This window comes from Marmota monax, unplaced genomic scaffold (genome assembly GCF_021218885.2).
Source record: "Marmota monax isolate L192 unplaced genomic scaffold, Marmota_monax_Labrador192_F-V1.1 WCK01_AAM20220418_F8-fsc00099, whole genome shotgun sequence".
Taxonomy (NCBI): Eukaryota; Metazoa; Chordata; class Mammalia; order Rodentia; family Sciuridae; genus Marmota; species Marmota monax.
In genome coordinates, this window is record NW_026692126.1 from 2,401,351 (window position 1) to 2,416,224 (window position 14,874).

At 37.7% G+C, this 14,874-nt stretch overlaps 1 protein-coding gene across 9 annotated transcripts in view; it reads right to left on the minus strand.

Annotated features, from left to right (window-relative positions):
- The window catches only part of Ppp1r12b (protein phosphatase 1 regulatory subunit 12B), a 198,770-nt gene extending 189,079 nt beyond the window's left edge, over positions 1–9,691 (minus strand). For 3 of the 9 annotated variants that reach the window (XR_009228721.1, XR_006856058.2, XM_058585822.1), the window contains exon 1: positions 9,255–9,688. Coding sequence is in view for 7 of the 9 variants with exons in the window: in XM_058585822.1 (XP_058441805.1) it covers positions 9,255–9,545 (291 nt within the window). In the remaining 2 variants the exon portion in view is untranslated. Of the gene's footprint in view, positions 1–9,254 lie in introns of all 9 variants that reach the window. The other 6 variants (XM_058585829.1, XM_058585821.1, XM_058585830.1 and 3 more) reach the window with 4 other exon arrangements.
- Between the last annotated feature and the right edge of the window lie 5,183 nt (positions 9,692–14,874).

Consider the following 14,874-nt stretch of genomic DNA (forward strand, 5'->3'; position numbering starts at 1 on the left):
TATGGCATTGTAAAATACTTTCCCAAATTTGTATTAGATTGAGTCCAACAGATTGTTATCATGTTATAACATTTAAATATACTAGATACAAAACCATTTATAAACTTTTTCATAAACCTATTCAAAACTAGAGTTAAATACCATATTTCATTAGAAATCATATACATATTAATTTTCAATATTGAGAACTAAAGCTCCAGTTTTCCAAGTCAAGTGCCTCACGGGGGGAAAAAAAAAAATCTGCATGCCTGATAAAACTTCAGGCCCCTAAATTTACTCAAACCCATTATAGTCAAAGATCTAAGAAACTATTTTTTTAATCAGACTTCGAAAGCAGAGGGAGAAAACTCAACACATTTACAGACAACAATAACAACAAAACAAACTGAGCAAACCATGAATTATCACTCCTAATGAGGTTTCAATTCATAGTCCAATATAAAATTCGGATCAAGATCTTTAATCTGGATTTATTATTACTTTAGTTAAACCACTAAAGATCTATTTAAGACCCCAAGATCCATCTTTTACCATGTAGAGAAGGTATAAATATGATAATTTTCATCCTTATGGATGAATACTAATGAATACACAAATACTGATAAATATAATACTACACCAACATCCAAGAATCAGAAGAATGGAATAGAAAAATCACCATGTAGCCAATTTCATATTGCAAGTAATAATGGGAACCAGCTATTCTGCAGACCATTCTCAAAATTTAGTTTAGTTTCTGAAATATATCTACTGTTCAGTAAAAAGTAACAAAAAGCCCAGCATCAAGCATAGAGAAAACATTCAATAAATAAATATGAGAGAATAAATGGCAGAAGAAACTGTCTATTGGCACTAACCTCCCTAACACTGCTCTCCCAAGGCTGCCTTCCAGTGAAAATACAAATGAATGGAAAACAGAGCAAACCAGACTGGGAAAAATAATAATCTAACCTAACTCACCTAGCTAATCAGCTTGTCAATAACTGGGATATAACCCTTCTGTCCCTAGTTAATATCTAAAACATTCTTAACTCATAAAGTTAATAACCTAGAACATTATTAACTCATAATGAAACCACTGTAACTAGCTAGAAATCAGCTTTCAAGGAGCCCTGTCATATATTAAAATTTAAAGTTTAATTTAAGTTTAAATTACAATCATATTGAGAAAAGATCTTTTATTTTTCTTACGGAAATCAACAGAAAGACTAATTTTGTTATCCTTAATAAGACAAAAAAAATACACCTTTATATAGCCTCCAAATAACATCTCTCTTCTGAAATTGCTTGTTCAAAGATTATAAATTACCAAATCCAACAGTCTTTTTTCAGGCCTCCTCCTCAATTTCCTTATGCTACTCACTTTAACATTCCTGAATATCACTGTACTTTCTGGGTTCTCTTCTCTGTTAATTTCCTATCACTGCTATAACATGTCACCACAATCTTGGTGGGTTAAAACAACAAAACTTATTATTTTGCTGTCTGGAAGTCAGAATTCTAGAAGCAGTTTTGCTGGCTAAAGTCAGATTGCTGGCTCCTTCTGGAGGCTCTGAAGAGAGAATCTGTGTTCCACTTGCCTGTTTCAGCTTCAAGAGGCCATCTGCATTCCTTGGCTCACTGCCCCTTCCTCAAACCACTCCAATCTTTTGCCTACTTTCACTACTTCTGATTCTGCTCTCTTGCCTTCCTCCTATATAGACTGTTGTGATTAATTGGACTCACCTAGGTAATCCAGGACAATCTCCTCATCTCAACATCCTTATTTTAATCACACCTGCAACATTCTTTGCCATGTAAGGTAAAACACCCAGAGCTTCTGTGCATTAGGACAAGGGCATATTTGGGGGCACACTCATTAGCCCTACCACATCCTCCAATGGCTTTAACTTGAATTTCTATATCTTCTTCCTACCACCAAATAGTGTTTCCTACTTTTCTCTTTTTATTTTCTCTATACTCAATGCTTCAACTCTCACCTCTATCTCAAATATGAGAAAATCAAAGTCTAGACAGAACAGTGTCTTGCCTTGATTCACATAAAGGCCAAAAGGGTATTTCTACTTGGATGTCTTCAGAGCACCTCAATTCAGTAATGGACTGAATCCTATTTCAATCTGAACAATACAATTCTTTCAAACTCACAGGCTACAACTGTATTACTCTTTTTGTCATGTTCATTCATCTCTGTCCTTCCATTCATTTTGAAACCCAACTGCAGCTTCACAGTCTTAAAATTTTGCTTTGGTTGGGTTACGTCCCTGCTCAAACCCAAAAGTTCTCTACCAAGAAATCCATCAAGCCTTCTGAGCCAATGTTTGAAGTTCAAAGTCCCCGATGATGTCATCACCACTCTCATCTCAGACCTTCCAAAAATATCCATTAGGATTTCCCAGTGTCCTCAGCCTATACACCATACTCCTTCCTATTTCTTTTCCCACATTGATTTACTGTCCTATACTACCTTCCTTAGTTCCTCTAGTTATGGGCACATCCTTGCCTATGTATCACAGAATCAGCAATTTGAGTACTGAAGATTTTTGTCTGTCTCCAAGTCGGATTATAAATTTCTTGAGAGTAGAAATTCTATCATATATACTTTAGCACAGACTAACAACCTACCTTGAGGCATTCAATAGAAGCTGTATATGAAGAATCAAATAAAATTTCTAACAAGAAAAATATATAGCTAGGCACAGTGGTGCATGTCTGTTATTCCAGCAGCATAGGAGGCTGAGGCAGGAGAATTGCAAGTTCAAGACTAGCCTCAGCAACTTAGTAAGACCCTAAGCAATACAGCAAGACCCTGTCTCAAAATAAAAAATAAAAAGATATGGGAATGTTTCTCAGTGGTTAAGCACACCTGGGTTCAATCCTTGGTACCAAAAACAAATAAAGGAGAAGAAGAAGAAAAGAGAAATACATTATAGCACATAAAACTATTTTTAAAAATACTTGCAAAGCATATTTAATATGGGAAAATGACTACAAAAAATTAAGTGAAAAAAATTAGATAAAGTGTTTGTTTTCAACTTTATAAACATATTCATTTATATACGTATGTATACTTAATATAATGAACATTCAAGAAAAACACCTAAAAGGAATATAATAAAATGTTACTGGTATTTATCTCTAAGCAGCCTGATTTTGATTCACTCTAAATTTTTTCTTTATACTTTCATTTTCTACATTTGTTTTTTTTTAAACAATGAAAGACCATATAGTCTAGTAAGAGGGAGTATAAATATAATATCAAAAGCATGGACTAACGTTATAGCCAAACCACTTGGACTTAAATAAATTCTAGCTCTGCCACTTATAATCTTGGTGGCCTTGGGCAGTGTCTGTTTCTCCAACTCTATAAAATCCAGACAATAACATAAGTACCTATCTCATGAGTTGTTCTGAGTATTACATGTGAGTTAATAAATTAAAACCTTAGAATAGACTCTGGCTCAGAATAAATCCTACAGTATATAAGTAGGAGCTACCAATACTACTATTGCTGCTACTACTATTATTGCCAGCATCATTACTAAACGATTAAAAAACATATGACTATTAAAACGGCTTTTACAAAATGGTCAATATTGAATGCAGGCAAGGATGTGTTATGGACTGAATATTTGTATCTCCTCCTAATTCATTTGTTGAAATCCTAAACAATGGTATTAGGAGGTAGGGCCTGTGGGAGGTAATTAGGTCATGAGGGTAGAACCCTAATCCATGAGATTAGTATTTTATAAGAGGACACACAAGAATCTGAACTCACTCTCTCTGCTCTCTACCATGTAAGAATGGAGTAAGAAGACATCTATCTGCAAACCACGAAAGAAGAACTTCACCAAGAAGTCTGCTGGCATCCTGATCTCAAGATTCTCAACCTCCAAAACTGGGAGAAATGAAAGTCTGTGTTTAAGGCCCACGTGTTTTGGTACCTTGTTATAGCAGCACATGCTGACTAAGACAGAATGCAAAGCCAATAGAATTCGTACATTGCTGTTTAGAATGCAATGGTAAAGCTACTTTGGAATATTGTTTGGCAATTTCTTAAAAACTTAAACATTCATTACCACATGATTGAGTTATCTCACTCCTAGGGGTCTAACAAAATGAAATTTTTAAAAAATGTTCATGCAAAAACATATGGAAATGTTTGTAATAGCTCAATTTATTATTTCCAAAATCTGGAAATAAATCAAATATCTTCAACCATGAATAAACAAACTGTGTACACCCATATGGTAGAATATCACTCAACAGCAAAGACCAACTATCTATTGTTAACAACACAGATGAGTCTCAATGCAACACAGCAAAGGAAAGCAGACAGATTCAAATTCGATCTACAAGGCATTGTGATGACAAGGGTAGAAAATTTTTGAATGGCTGCCATGGGTTTGGGTAGGAGATGGGGTTGGCTACAGAGGAGCACAAAGAAATTGTGAGAGTAATGGTAAAGTTATACATCTTGTATAGTAGAAGTTACAAACTCATGAAACTCATAATAAAAAGGGTGAACTTTACCACATATAAAGTATATCTTAATTTTAAAAATTTTTAAATGAAAATAAATAATGACAATTTTAAGTTACCAACAAGACCTGTCCAACCCCTTACCTTCAGCAGAATTATGCTTACTCTACATACATGGACAGCTGCCTATTTCAAAACACAAAGAATATTCTAAAAACTCAAATTGCAATATATAGTTACTTGACAGGACTTTAAGAATGGGGAAGAAAACTTTACCTAGGGAACACATGAATTTCATTTGCAACTGTACTTAAAAAAAAAAAAATCCAGGAGAACCTAATATCTAAATCTTGCTTTGAAGTCTATTATGACATGGGAACTTGAACTAATACACAGCAAGGGGCCAGGGGCGCAACACAGTCTGATGCATCGTATCAACCAATCTGAAGAGGTAAGCTACTACAATAACTGATGATGAATAACTGTTGTAGATGCACAATAATGAAGGAGCCAAGAGAATTTTCTGAATCCCATATTGCCATGGGTCCTGACACTAAGCAAAATAAATCAATACTCAGGGTAAGGCAAAAGTCACTTTACAGATAAAATTATAAGAATAAATAATGAGTTAGGAATAAAAGAGAAAGGAATAGAAGACAAATTTCATTTTTACACAAGTTAACATACATAGCATACTATTTGACATTGAACTCAGCACACTGTCATCTTCATCTTCTGTCTCATTCTGAATATAAATGGCTCTGTCTATTCTCCTCTCTTCATCTGCTTCTAGCTCTACCTCTCTTCCAGAGAAATATGTAATTTAACCTCCCTGAGACTACAAGGTCAGATTGAGGTAGCTCTAAATGAGAGAGGCTACTATGAATTGAATTCCAGCCTGGAGTGACCCTGCAGGTCAAAACTTGGACCCTGAGACCACTACAAAGCCAACGTTAATTTCTAAGTATAGAATCATTCTAACCTCCGTGGTATCCCTCTAAACGAAGACTGGTCAGACTGGGCTGGTGACAAGATCTATGTGAACTGACATCAGAATCCCTCACCACACCCAGCACAGATAAAAGTGCCAATCTAATATATGCTGAAAGAATAAGCAGGCAATCATTTTAACGAATTTAAGAAAATCTCCTTTCTGAAAGCAAGCACTCGCCTTTTACAACAACCCAATGATTTGGTAGATATAATTCCTAAAAGTCTCTGTGTAGGCCTAGAGCACCCAAGACTTTAATGCTAAGATATCAAGATATCAACCTTACTAAATAAATAAAATTTTAAAGTACCAGTTCACATGAAATTATCAGCATATACTTTTCTTCTTTGTAATGTGTTTACACAAATAAAATGGATATTTCTTTGTGAGGGAAAATAAGTGTTTTCAAGGTATATACAATCAGATTAATACCTATCAAACATACCAAATCTTAATTTATTTATTCCCCAAAATGTAGTTAGTCTTCCTCAGTTTCCAACGCTTTCTTCAGAGTTGGTCTAACCTTTGAGATAGTTCTTATCCCCACCTATTTCAAGTATCATTAATAGGCCTCCTGGACCTTGTTATCTTTGACTCAAGCACCTCGTGGTCTCAGCAAAGGCTGCCAAGAAAGAAAGGTCTTTTAAGTCAAAAGTAGCATCACAGCTGCAGTAAGAGCAAATTGTCTACTGTTTCCTTGTAGAAAAGGAGAAAAATCATCCCCCAATATTACATGGGGGTTTCTTCCAAGATGACAATTCACAGTTGGTCAAGTGACCATGGCCAAAACAAAGGAAAGAAAGGAATCAATTATCCAGATAATGCACACCATGTTTATATAACAGGCAGATATTTTAACTAAATAATTCAGACGTTTTTTACTACTCACTCTCAATGTTGCAGAGGTGAATCAGTAGTAAGGTAGGTGGCTCAGACTGGCAGCTCCACTCTTTGTTTTTTGGGTTTTTTTAGTTATAGTTGGACACAATACCTTTATTTTGTTTATTTATTTTTATGTGGTGCTGAGGTTCAAACTCAGGGCCTCCCACATGCTAGGCGAGCGCTCTACCGCTGAGCCACAACTCCAGCCTCCCTGCCCCCCACAGCTCCATTCTTACGTTCTGAAAATCATCTTTTATGTACTTTAAAAGTTCTTCAGATTATGGAAAAACATATTGCAACTCTTTGTAAAATGATTTGTCAAAATTTCCAAGCTAATGGAGGCTTGTCTTGATTCAAAAAGATGGTTTTTCAACAGAAGATTGCTTTGACCTTAAATCTTTGAGTATATTAATTTTTAGCTGAATTCATCTGGTATTGAATATACGTATTCAGTTCAACTCACTACCAGTCCTGCAGATGTGAAGAAATGTCTATAATGCATTTGCAGATAGTTAAAAAGAAAAATCCTACAGTTGTCATCCCTTTCCTCTTCTATTTCAAGAAATTACTGCTGGGTGCAGTTGTACACACCTGTAATCCAGTGACTTGGGACTCTGAGGCAGGACAACCACAAGTTCAAGGCCAGCCTGGGTAACTTAGCAAGACCCTGTCTCAAAATAAAAAATAAAAAGGGCTGGGGGTTCAGGTCAGTGGCAGTATACCCCTGGATTCAGTCCTTGGTACTGCATGAAGGGGCTGGGAGTGGGGGCGTGGAGACTGATTAAATGTGAAACGCATACCGAGAAGTTGCACTTCACAGTTGGTAGTGGTAATGAAAGAGAGAAGGAAAGGCACCAAGGTACTCAGTCTCAGTAGAAGGGCTCAGAAAAATCTGAAATGGTAAGATCTACCATGAGTGACCTCAAAGAAAATGCTTTACTCAGAATGATATTAAAATGAGTATAGGAAGAACCAGACTTAGCTAGCTAGCACAATCACTTTAAAAGAAACAGATTACTGAGTTACACTAAAACGAAGGGTGGTTCAATAGAAAGGTGATTCAAAAAAGGATTAGAAAGCCAGATTTCATTTTTCTATCCTCTAGAACCCATAAAATTATTTCCAGAATCCAGATCTCAATCTCCTTCACATCACGGATACATTCGAAAAATAAGAATTAACCTTTCCAAAATTAACCTCAGAAATTTGAAGTTTAAAATTTAACTTAGGATCTATCTTATTTTATACCCAGTGCCTTATTCAGTGGTATATAGAGCTCTGCAATTTAAATCTGAAAAATCCATACCTGCAAGCAATTTTCTCTTTTCTAACTTGCACTAGTAACAATTTTTCTGGACTTCAATTTCCTTATCTGGAAAATGGGACTAACAACTTACTTGCCACATCTAATTCAGAGAGTCTCTACTGAGGTTCACATGAGGTTGGCCTTATGAAATCATTTAAACCTCAAAGCAATATACAAATATTGGCTGCTGAGGTGCACCACTGTTGGAGGCAGAAAAAAAATGGATTAAAAATAGGATGATAATTACCTTAAAGAGAAGGGCTTCAAAAACAGCAAGGAGCAATTTTAAGCCATTGGCCATATGTATTTAGGGAAGTGGTTTGACATAAAGCCTTGTTTTCTGGTTTGTTTTTGCATTTTTTTTAAGTACTAGAGATTAAACCCAAGGCCTCACACATGCTAGGCAAACATTTTACCACTGAGCTATATCCCCTGCCCTTTTTATTTTATTTTGAGACAGGTTTCCGCTAAAGTTGGCTGCCCTCTGACTTATGGTTCTCCTGCCTCAGCCTCCAGAATGGCTGGGATTACAGGAGTGCACCACCATGCCCAGCTTGAATTATTATTTAGAAGTGGATTCTCATGCAAACACATTCACTTTGCACAGACAGCAAGAGAAAAATAAGGAAGATTAAGAGTGGGTGTCCAGCTCTCAGCCACCAAAATAACTGATAAAGTTCACTTGGGGAAAGAGGGTGGAGTTAGTTATAACAGCAGGTATATAGAGAATATTGTTGCATAAGTGAGAGAAACAAAAGTGTAGAACTGTCAGGTCATCTACAATCATAAAAATACACACACACACACACACACACACACACACGTTTCTAGAGGCTTTAGGAAAAAACTCGAAAGTCTATTTTATAAGTATCAAACAGAAGGGCTTCCTTAGCTTAGTTCTCCACATGAAACCTGAGGGAAGTAGCATTGCTGGGAAGAAAATATGACACCCATAACAATGAGGTCAAGGGTGTTCTAGGAGCTATAGCCTGGAGAAGATACAAACTGTTTTTTAAGCACTGCAAATCAGCCAAACAAGGTGTGGTTTCAGAAGATCTGCTTGCTTTAACCCAGTGTAAGAATTTACTCTTTAAGGGACCTAGGATATTGGATAATGGGGCCACACAAACACAAAACTGAATTATCTGCAAGAGCATCACACAATGATACTAACTATGCATATAAGTGACACTGTTTGTGGGCACACCAACAAGATAGATGGGAAGACGACTAATCTATAGGGATAACACCATGGACCAAATCACCAGTAACCATGACAACCCAAGTTGGAGGGAGGGAAATACAAACACTGACCAAACATCAGGGTGACAAAATTCCTTCAGGTAGGGACCCTGAGGTAGGAAAAAGACTTGATTAGTGGAGGAAGGTGACCAATAATGAAAGTGAGTTGGCCAGAGAGGCAGTGTCCATACAGGAGGTCTCGGAGGTCTCCTGCCTCAAATACAGGGCATGTTAATATTTGAGATCTTGTCTCAGGATCCCAACTTGACACTAATACTCTCCACGAGGCGAATCACAGGGCAAAGGGCTCGTCCGTAGGAGACTGGACGCCTATATGACCGAAAAGGGAGTTACCTGGTGCAGGGCTGTCAAGCCGTCCACGTTGACGGTGTTGATGTCCGCACCTCTCGTCAGAAGCTTTTTCACCTCGTCCGTGTCCCCGCTAGAGCAGGCAGCCAGAAACACAGCGCCGTCTTCGAAGCGGACCTTGGGGCTCCCGCGCCTAGTCTGTGGCTGCCGCCCCGTGCTTCGTCGCTCCGCCGGCTCCTGCTCTGTCAGCGAGCCCCGCCAGCGCCGCAGCTGCTCAGCCCGCCGCATTCGCGCCGACTCTGCCCGCTTCCCTCCCAGGTGCTCCAGCTCCGCCATGGCTCCGGCCTGGACAGGTACTGCCGAAACTACCACCACTAGACTGTTGGTGCAGCTTGGGTTGCCGCTGCCGCCTCCCTCAGAGCGCTTCAGCCGGGAGCAGAAGGCGGAGACCACAGCACCGCCATCTTTACTCCTCCCGCCACTAGCACCGCCCACGCGCTCGCTCGGCTTCAACACGCAGGCGCTGCCCTGGCCTCGGGTCATCACGGGAGTTGTAGTAGGAGACGTGCCCTGAGGGCACCCCTTCCCCGAAGGGGAACTACATATCCCTGGATGCATCAGAAATAAAAGCGAGGACCGGCTGGTTCCCTTCTTCGCCAGGGGACCCAGCGAGGTCACCTTTGCCCTAAAGCTGGAATCGTTTCCCCGACGTGCGTCAGCGTCTCCCTCTAGGCATTTTGGGAGTCGTAGTTTATTCTTGTTATGACTACTAACTAATCTTACTTTGGGAGTGGAATAAATTACACAATAAGTGCAATAAATACTCCCTGAAAGATTTGATTCCATGTTCAGGTTCTAAATCTAGAGTTTTATTAACATGTATTAATCACAGTAAATAGGAATGTGAGTGAGGAAGAGAAGCATCCATACACATAAGGCAATACATGTATTACATAAATATTTTCAACATGACACTTATTCTGAGCCCAGAAAAGATATTTAAAAGAACGCATTCAGGTGTAGTGGCAAGAGCTTAAGCTTTGAATTCAAATTGAATTCACATATTTAGACAAGTTACTGGACTTCTCTGAGCCTGTTTCCTTACGCATAAAACTGAGATAATAATACCTCAAAGGGTAGTCTCATGGATTAAATGTGATAAGGTATGCAAGGATAACTAGTGCTATTCTTGGAACAATCAGTTAGCAATAAATATTAATTTCCTTTCATTCTCCCTCCTCTCCTCTATTCTTGTCATGGATCTTAAATATTACCAGACAGAATGGACATTTTGTCTTCCATGATTTTTTTTTTCCAAAGCCACAGAAAGATACTATGCAACATTCTAAACTCCTAAGGCAACAAGTGGAATATTTTCATATTCAACATGAATTGCTTATAAAACCTTTGTGTGTCTAATTGATTTAATAACTATACCCTCTAAGGCCTTAGCCCTGGACAAAATATAATTAAATGTGTTATCCATAATTAAAGACAACATATACAAATATTAGGTTCTTTCATATTTTCTGCATATTTGAAATTGTTCTTTAAAGATGTTACAAAAACCCTACACATGGTGGTGCATGCCTATAATCTCAGCTACTGGCAAAGCTGAGGTAGGAGTATTGAAATTCCAGTAATGTATCCAGACCCTGCCTCAAAATAAATTTTTTGGAAGGATTGGGGATGTAGCTCAATGGTGGAATGCATGCTTAGCATGCACTAGGTCCTGGGTTCAATTCCTAGTGCCACCAAAAAAAAAGCAGCAAAATGACTAGGTATTGTAAAGGGAAACTTATTTTTTTTTTATTGGTTGTTCAAAACATTACAAAGCTCTTGACATATCATATTTCATACATTAGATTCAAGTGGGTTATGAACTCCATTTTTACCCCAAATACAGGTTGCAGAATCACATCGGTTACACATCCACATTTTTACATAATGCCATATTAGTAACTGTTGTATTCTGCTACCTTTCCTATCCTCTACTATCCCCCCTCTCCTCCCCTCCCGTCTTCTCTCTCTACCCCATCTACTGTAATTCATTTCTCTCCTTGTTTTTTTTTTCCCATTCCCCTCACAACCTCTTATATGTAATTTTGTATAACAATGAGGGTCTCTTTCCATTTCCATGCAATTTCCCTTTTCTCTCCCTTTCCCTCCCACCTCATGTCTCTGTTTAATGTTAATCTTTTCCTCCTGCTCTTCCTCCCTGCTCTGTTCATAGTTGCTCTCATTATATCAAAGAAGACATTTGGCATTTGTTTTTTGGGGATTGGCTAGCTTCACTTAGCATAATCTGCTCTAATGCCATCCATTTCCCTGCAAATTCCATGATTTTGTCATTTTTTAGTGCAGAGTAATACTCCATTGTGTATAAATGCCACATTTTTTTATCCATTCATCTATTGAAGGGCATCTGGGTTGGTTCCACAGTCTAGCTATTGTGAATTGTGCTGCTATGAACATCGATGTGGCAGTATCCCTGTAGTATGCTCTTTTAAGGTCTTCAGAAACTTATTTTTATTATACTCTTATTATGAACATTTGCCTGTTCCTCAATTTTCTCTGAAATGCACTGGAAATCATACACTGAAGAAGTAAATAAATCTAAAAATTGAAAGCCTCACATAAAAACTGACATACAAATACAAAATATTATGTTTAATAATAGTACGTCTATATTCCATATGCTTTAAGTTGAATATTCCTAAATGTCTTATAAATACTAATTAAGCCTTACAGCATCTTTATATGCAATGACTAAAAATGTGCATAAAAATAAATCACTAATGTATACTTTTGGGGGGGAGGGAGTGGGGATTGCACCCAGGGAACCACTGAGTTACATCACCAGCTCTTATTTTATTTTTTATTTTGAGACAGGATCTTGCTAAGGTGCTTAGGGCCTTGCGGAGACTGGCCTCAAACTTGAAATCCTTCTGCCTCAGCCTCCCAAATTTCTAGAATTACAGGTGTGCATCACCATGCCCGGCTCATTTCTTTTGATTATATTCTTTTTGCATTCAGAAACAAGAAATTTAAATAAATCAAATTGAAAAAAAATAAATTAAAATTGGCCAAGTTCAGTTTAAATTCTTCTTTCCTCAAGAAAAGTTTCAATTTCAACAATAATAAAGTCTCAATACTAGGAAGATTCTGGAAGCAGGAAGTACTTCCTTACTAATTATATTTGCCTTTTTTCTTCTTCCTCATCTTCCCTTCCTCCTTTCCCCCTTACCTTTCCTCTTCTCCTTTCCTTCTACTTTTCTCATTATAGTAACCTTCTCTTAGGAGACTTTACAGAAAGATGTAAATAGCTAAGTTCCTTGTCTAATTAATTTAAGAGCAAACCTACCCAGAAGAAGAGAAATGTGTCTTTGAACTAAGTGATTACTACAAATAATAATAATTATTTACACTATAATTTTTTTAGTTAAAATCATGTCAGTTTTTTTCTAACCAACCAGGTCTCTGAGAATAAATTACACAATAAGTTTATTAAACAAGTGTGATAGTTTAAATTTAGAACGGAATGCCTTAAAGAAAATATTTTTATATATAAGCAAGTAAATCCTGACAAATAAGCCTGCATACAAATAAAATACAATTTTTGTACTTTCAAATGTACTAAATCCTCTATGTTATTCTATAAAGGGAAGAAACTTTTATAAAATTGTAATTTTCCATATCCACAATTTAATCAATAAATTTTAAGATTAGACTACTCCATTTAAAAAGCAATATGACAGGCTGTGGTTGTGGCTCAGTGGTAGAGCACTCACCTAGCACACGTGAGGCACTGGGTTTGATCCTCAGCACCACATAAAAATAAAATAAAGGTATTGTGTCCACCTACAACCAAAAAGTAAATATTAAGAAAAAAAAAGGCAATGACACCTGTAGACAGTTTATGAAACATTTTTATTCTGGCCTCTATTCCCACTAGGTCCTATAGCTCCCTCTGGTGGGCAAATTGAACTGTACAGTTAACACCCAGTCCTTTCTTTTCCCTGTCCGTCTCCGTTCCTTCTGCCAAAACTCAATTTGCAGGTTTTCTATTATCACTCCTTTCCACAAAACTCAATAGTTAGTACTTTTTATAAGAGACATATTAATACCTATTTCTCAAAGAATCACTCAAGGAAGTAAATAATTTCAGTTGTGAGGCAGAACTGTAATTGAGATACAACAGTTGAGGTAAAAAGAAAATAAGACATTGAGGGGATTAAATATCAGTAAAATATCAAAATAAAATAAGACATAACTCCAAAATTATGGGAAAAAAACCCACTTCACTGCACTGAGTAATTTCTAACAATAAATGCAAACTCCCAACAGCTAACTGGAAACTAGACTGGACAGTAACAGGATTCCTGATGTTTCATAATCTCATAATAATTCTCATAACTCATAAGCTATTTTATTTAGTTGGTTCAGTCGTATAACTAAAGTGAGGAATTCCAGAGTAGGATCATAGAATTCTAGTGACTGTGTGGGTCTACTGAGGAGAGAAAACACACCATGCAGTTCATGGAGAACCAGTTGCTACCTAACATCAATTTGGACTAAATCTCTGCAGTTGCCAAAATTATATTGGTTTACAAGTTCAGGAAGAGACTGTTCTTTGCTCCTATGCCACCACTGTTCTAAAATGACACAATGAGCTAAGAGCAATGATAAGATGAAGGTTGGGTTTTATTTGTTTTTTGTTGTTGTTGTCCCACATACAGTATTCCCAAAGGCTAGTCAAGTTCCAGCCCTGTCCTTTGTATTCTCAGGTCCAAGCCATCCTACACCTCTCAAGGAGCATTCACCTCTGGCAGAGGCAGCTCTATCAAGGTTGGTTTAGCTATAAACAGGTACTTCCTCATTCAGGTACTTCCTTTAACAGCTTAAAAGTCGTCTGTTCCAAGGCTGGGGATATGGCTTCGTGGTAGGATGTGCTAGGTCCTGAGTTAGAGCCCCAGAACAGTGGCAAAAATAAATAAATAAATAAAAATTCATCTATCCCAAACTTCCACCCAATACAAGAATCCCTTTTGCGTCATTTTAACAAATAATTACCCAACTTCCACTTGAACACTTCCAGTGATGCTCTGGAATTCACTCTCTTCACTTTTTAGAGTTCTGATAGCCAAAATGCTTTACTGAACTAAATTTCAACTTTAATTATCATCCATTCATCTTTTTTTTTTTTTTAAAGAGAGAGAGAGAGAACTATTTATTATTTATTTTTTGGCGGACACAACATCTTTGTTATGTGGTGCTGAGGATCGAACCCGGGCCGCACGCATGCCAGGTGAGCGCGCTACCGCTTGAGCCACATCCCCAGCCCCTCATCCATTCATCTTACATGTAGGTTATGAAGTAAAGTCTATCGTATGAAAAATATTTAAAAGAAACGAAGACAGCGATCGCCTATTCCCTTCTTCAGATTAAATGTTTCCGGTTCCTTTCCTTGTTCTCTTTCCAACTTTCCGCCTGGACAAAGCCAACCTTGTAACCGCTCGAGTGGCGCCAGGTAGCGCAGCCGGAACAGCGCCTCCAGGAACCTCAGAAGAGGTCGGCTGGGCGTAGGGATTTGAAGGGTGGCGCCAGAACGCGCGCTCCAATTTGAATGAGGCATGCGCGGAAGCGGGCCCAGAGCGCTGGCCAA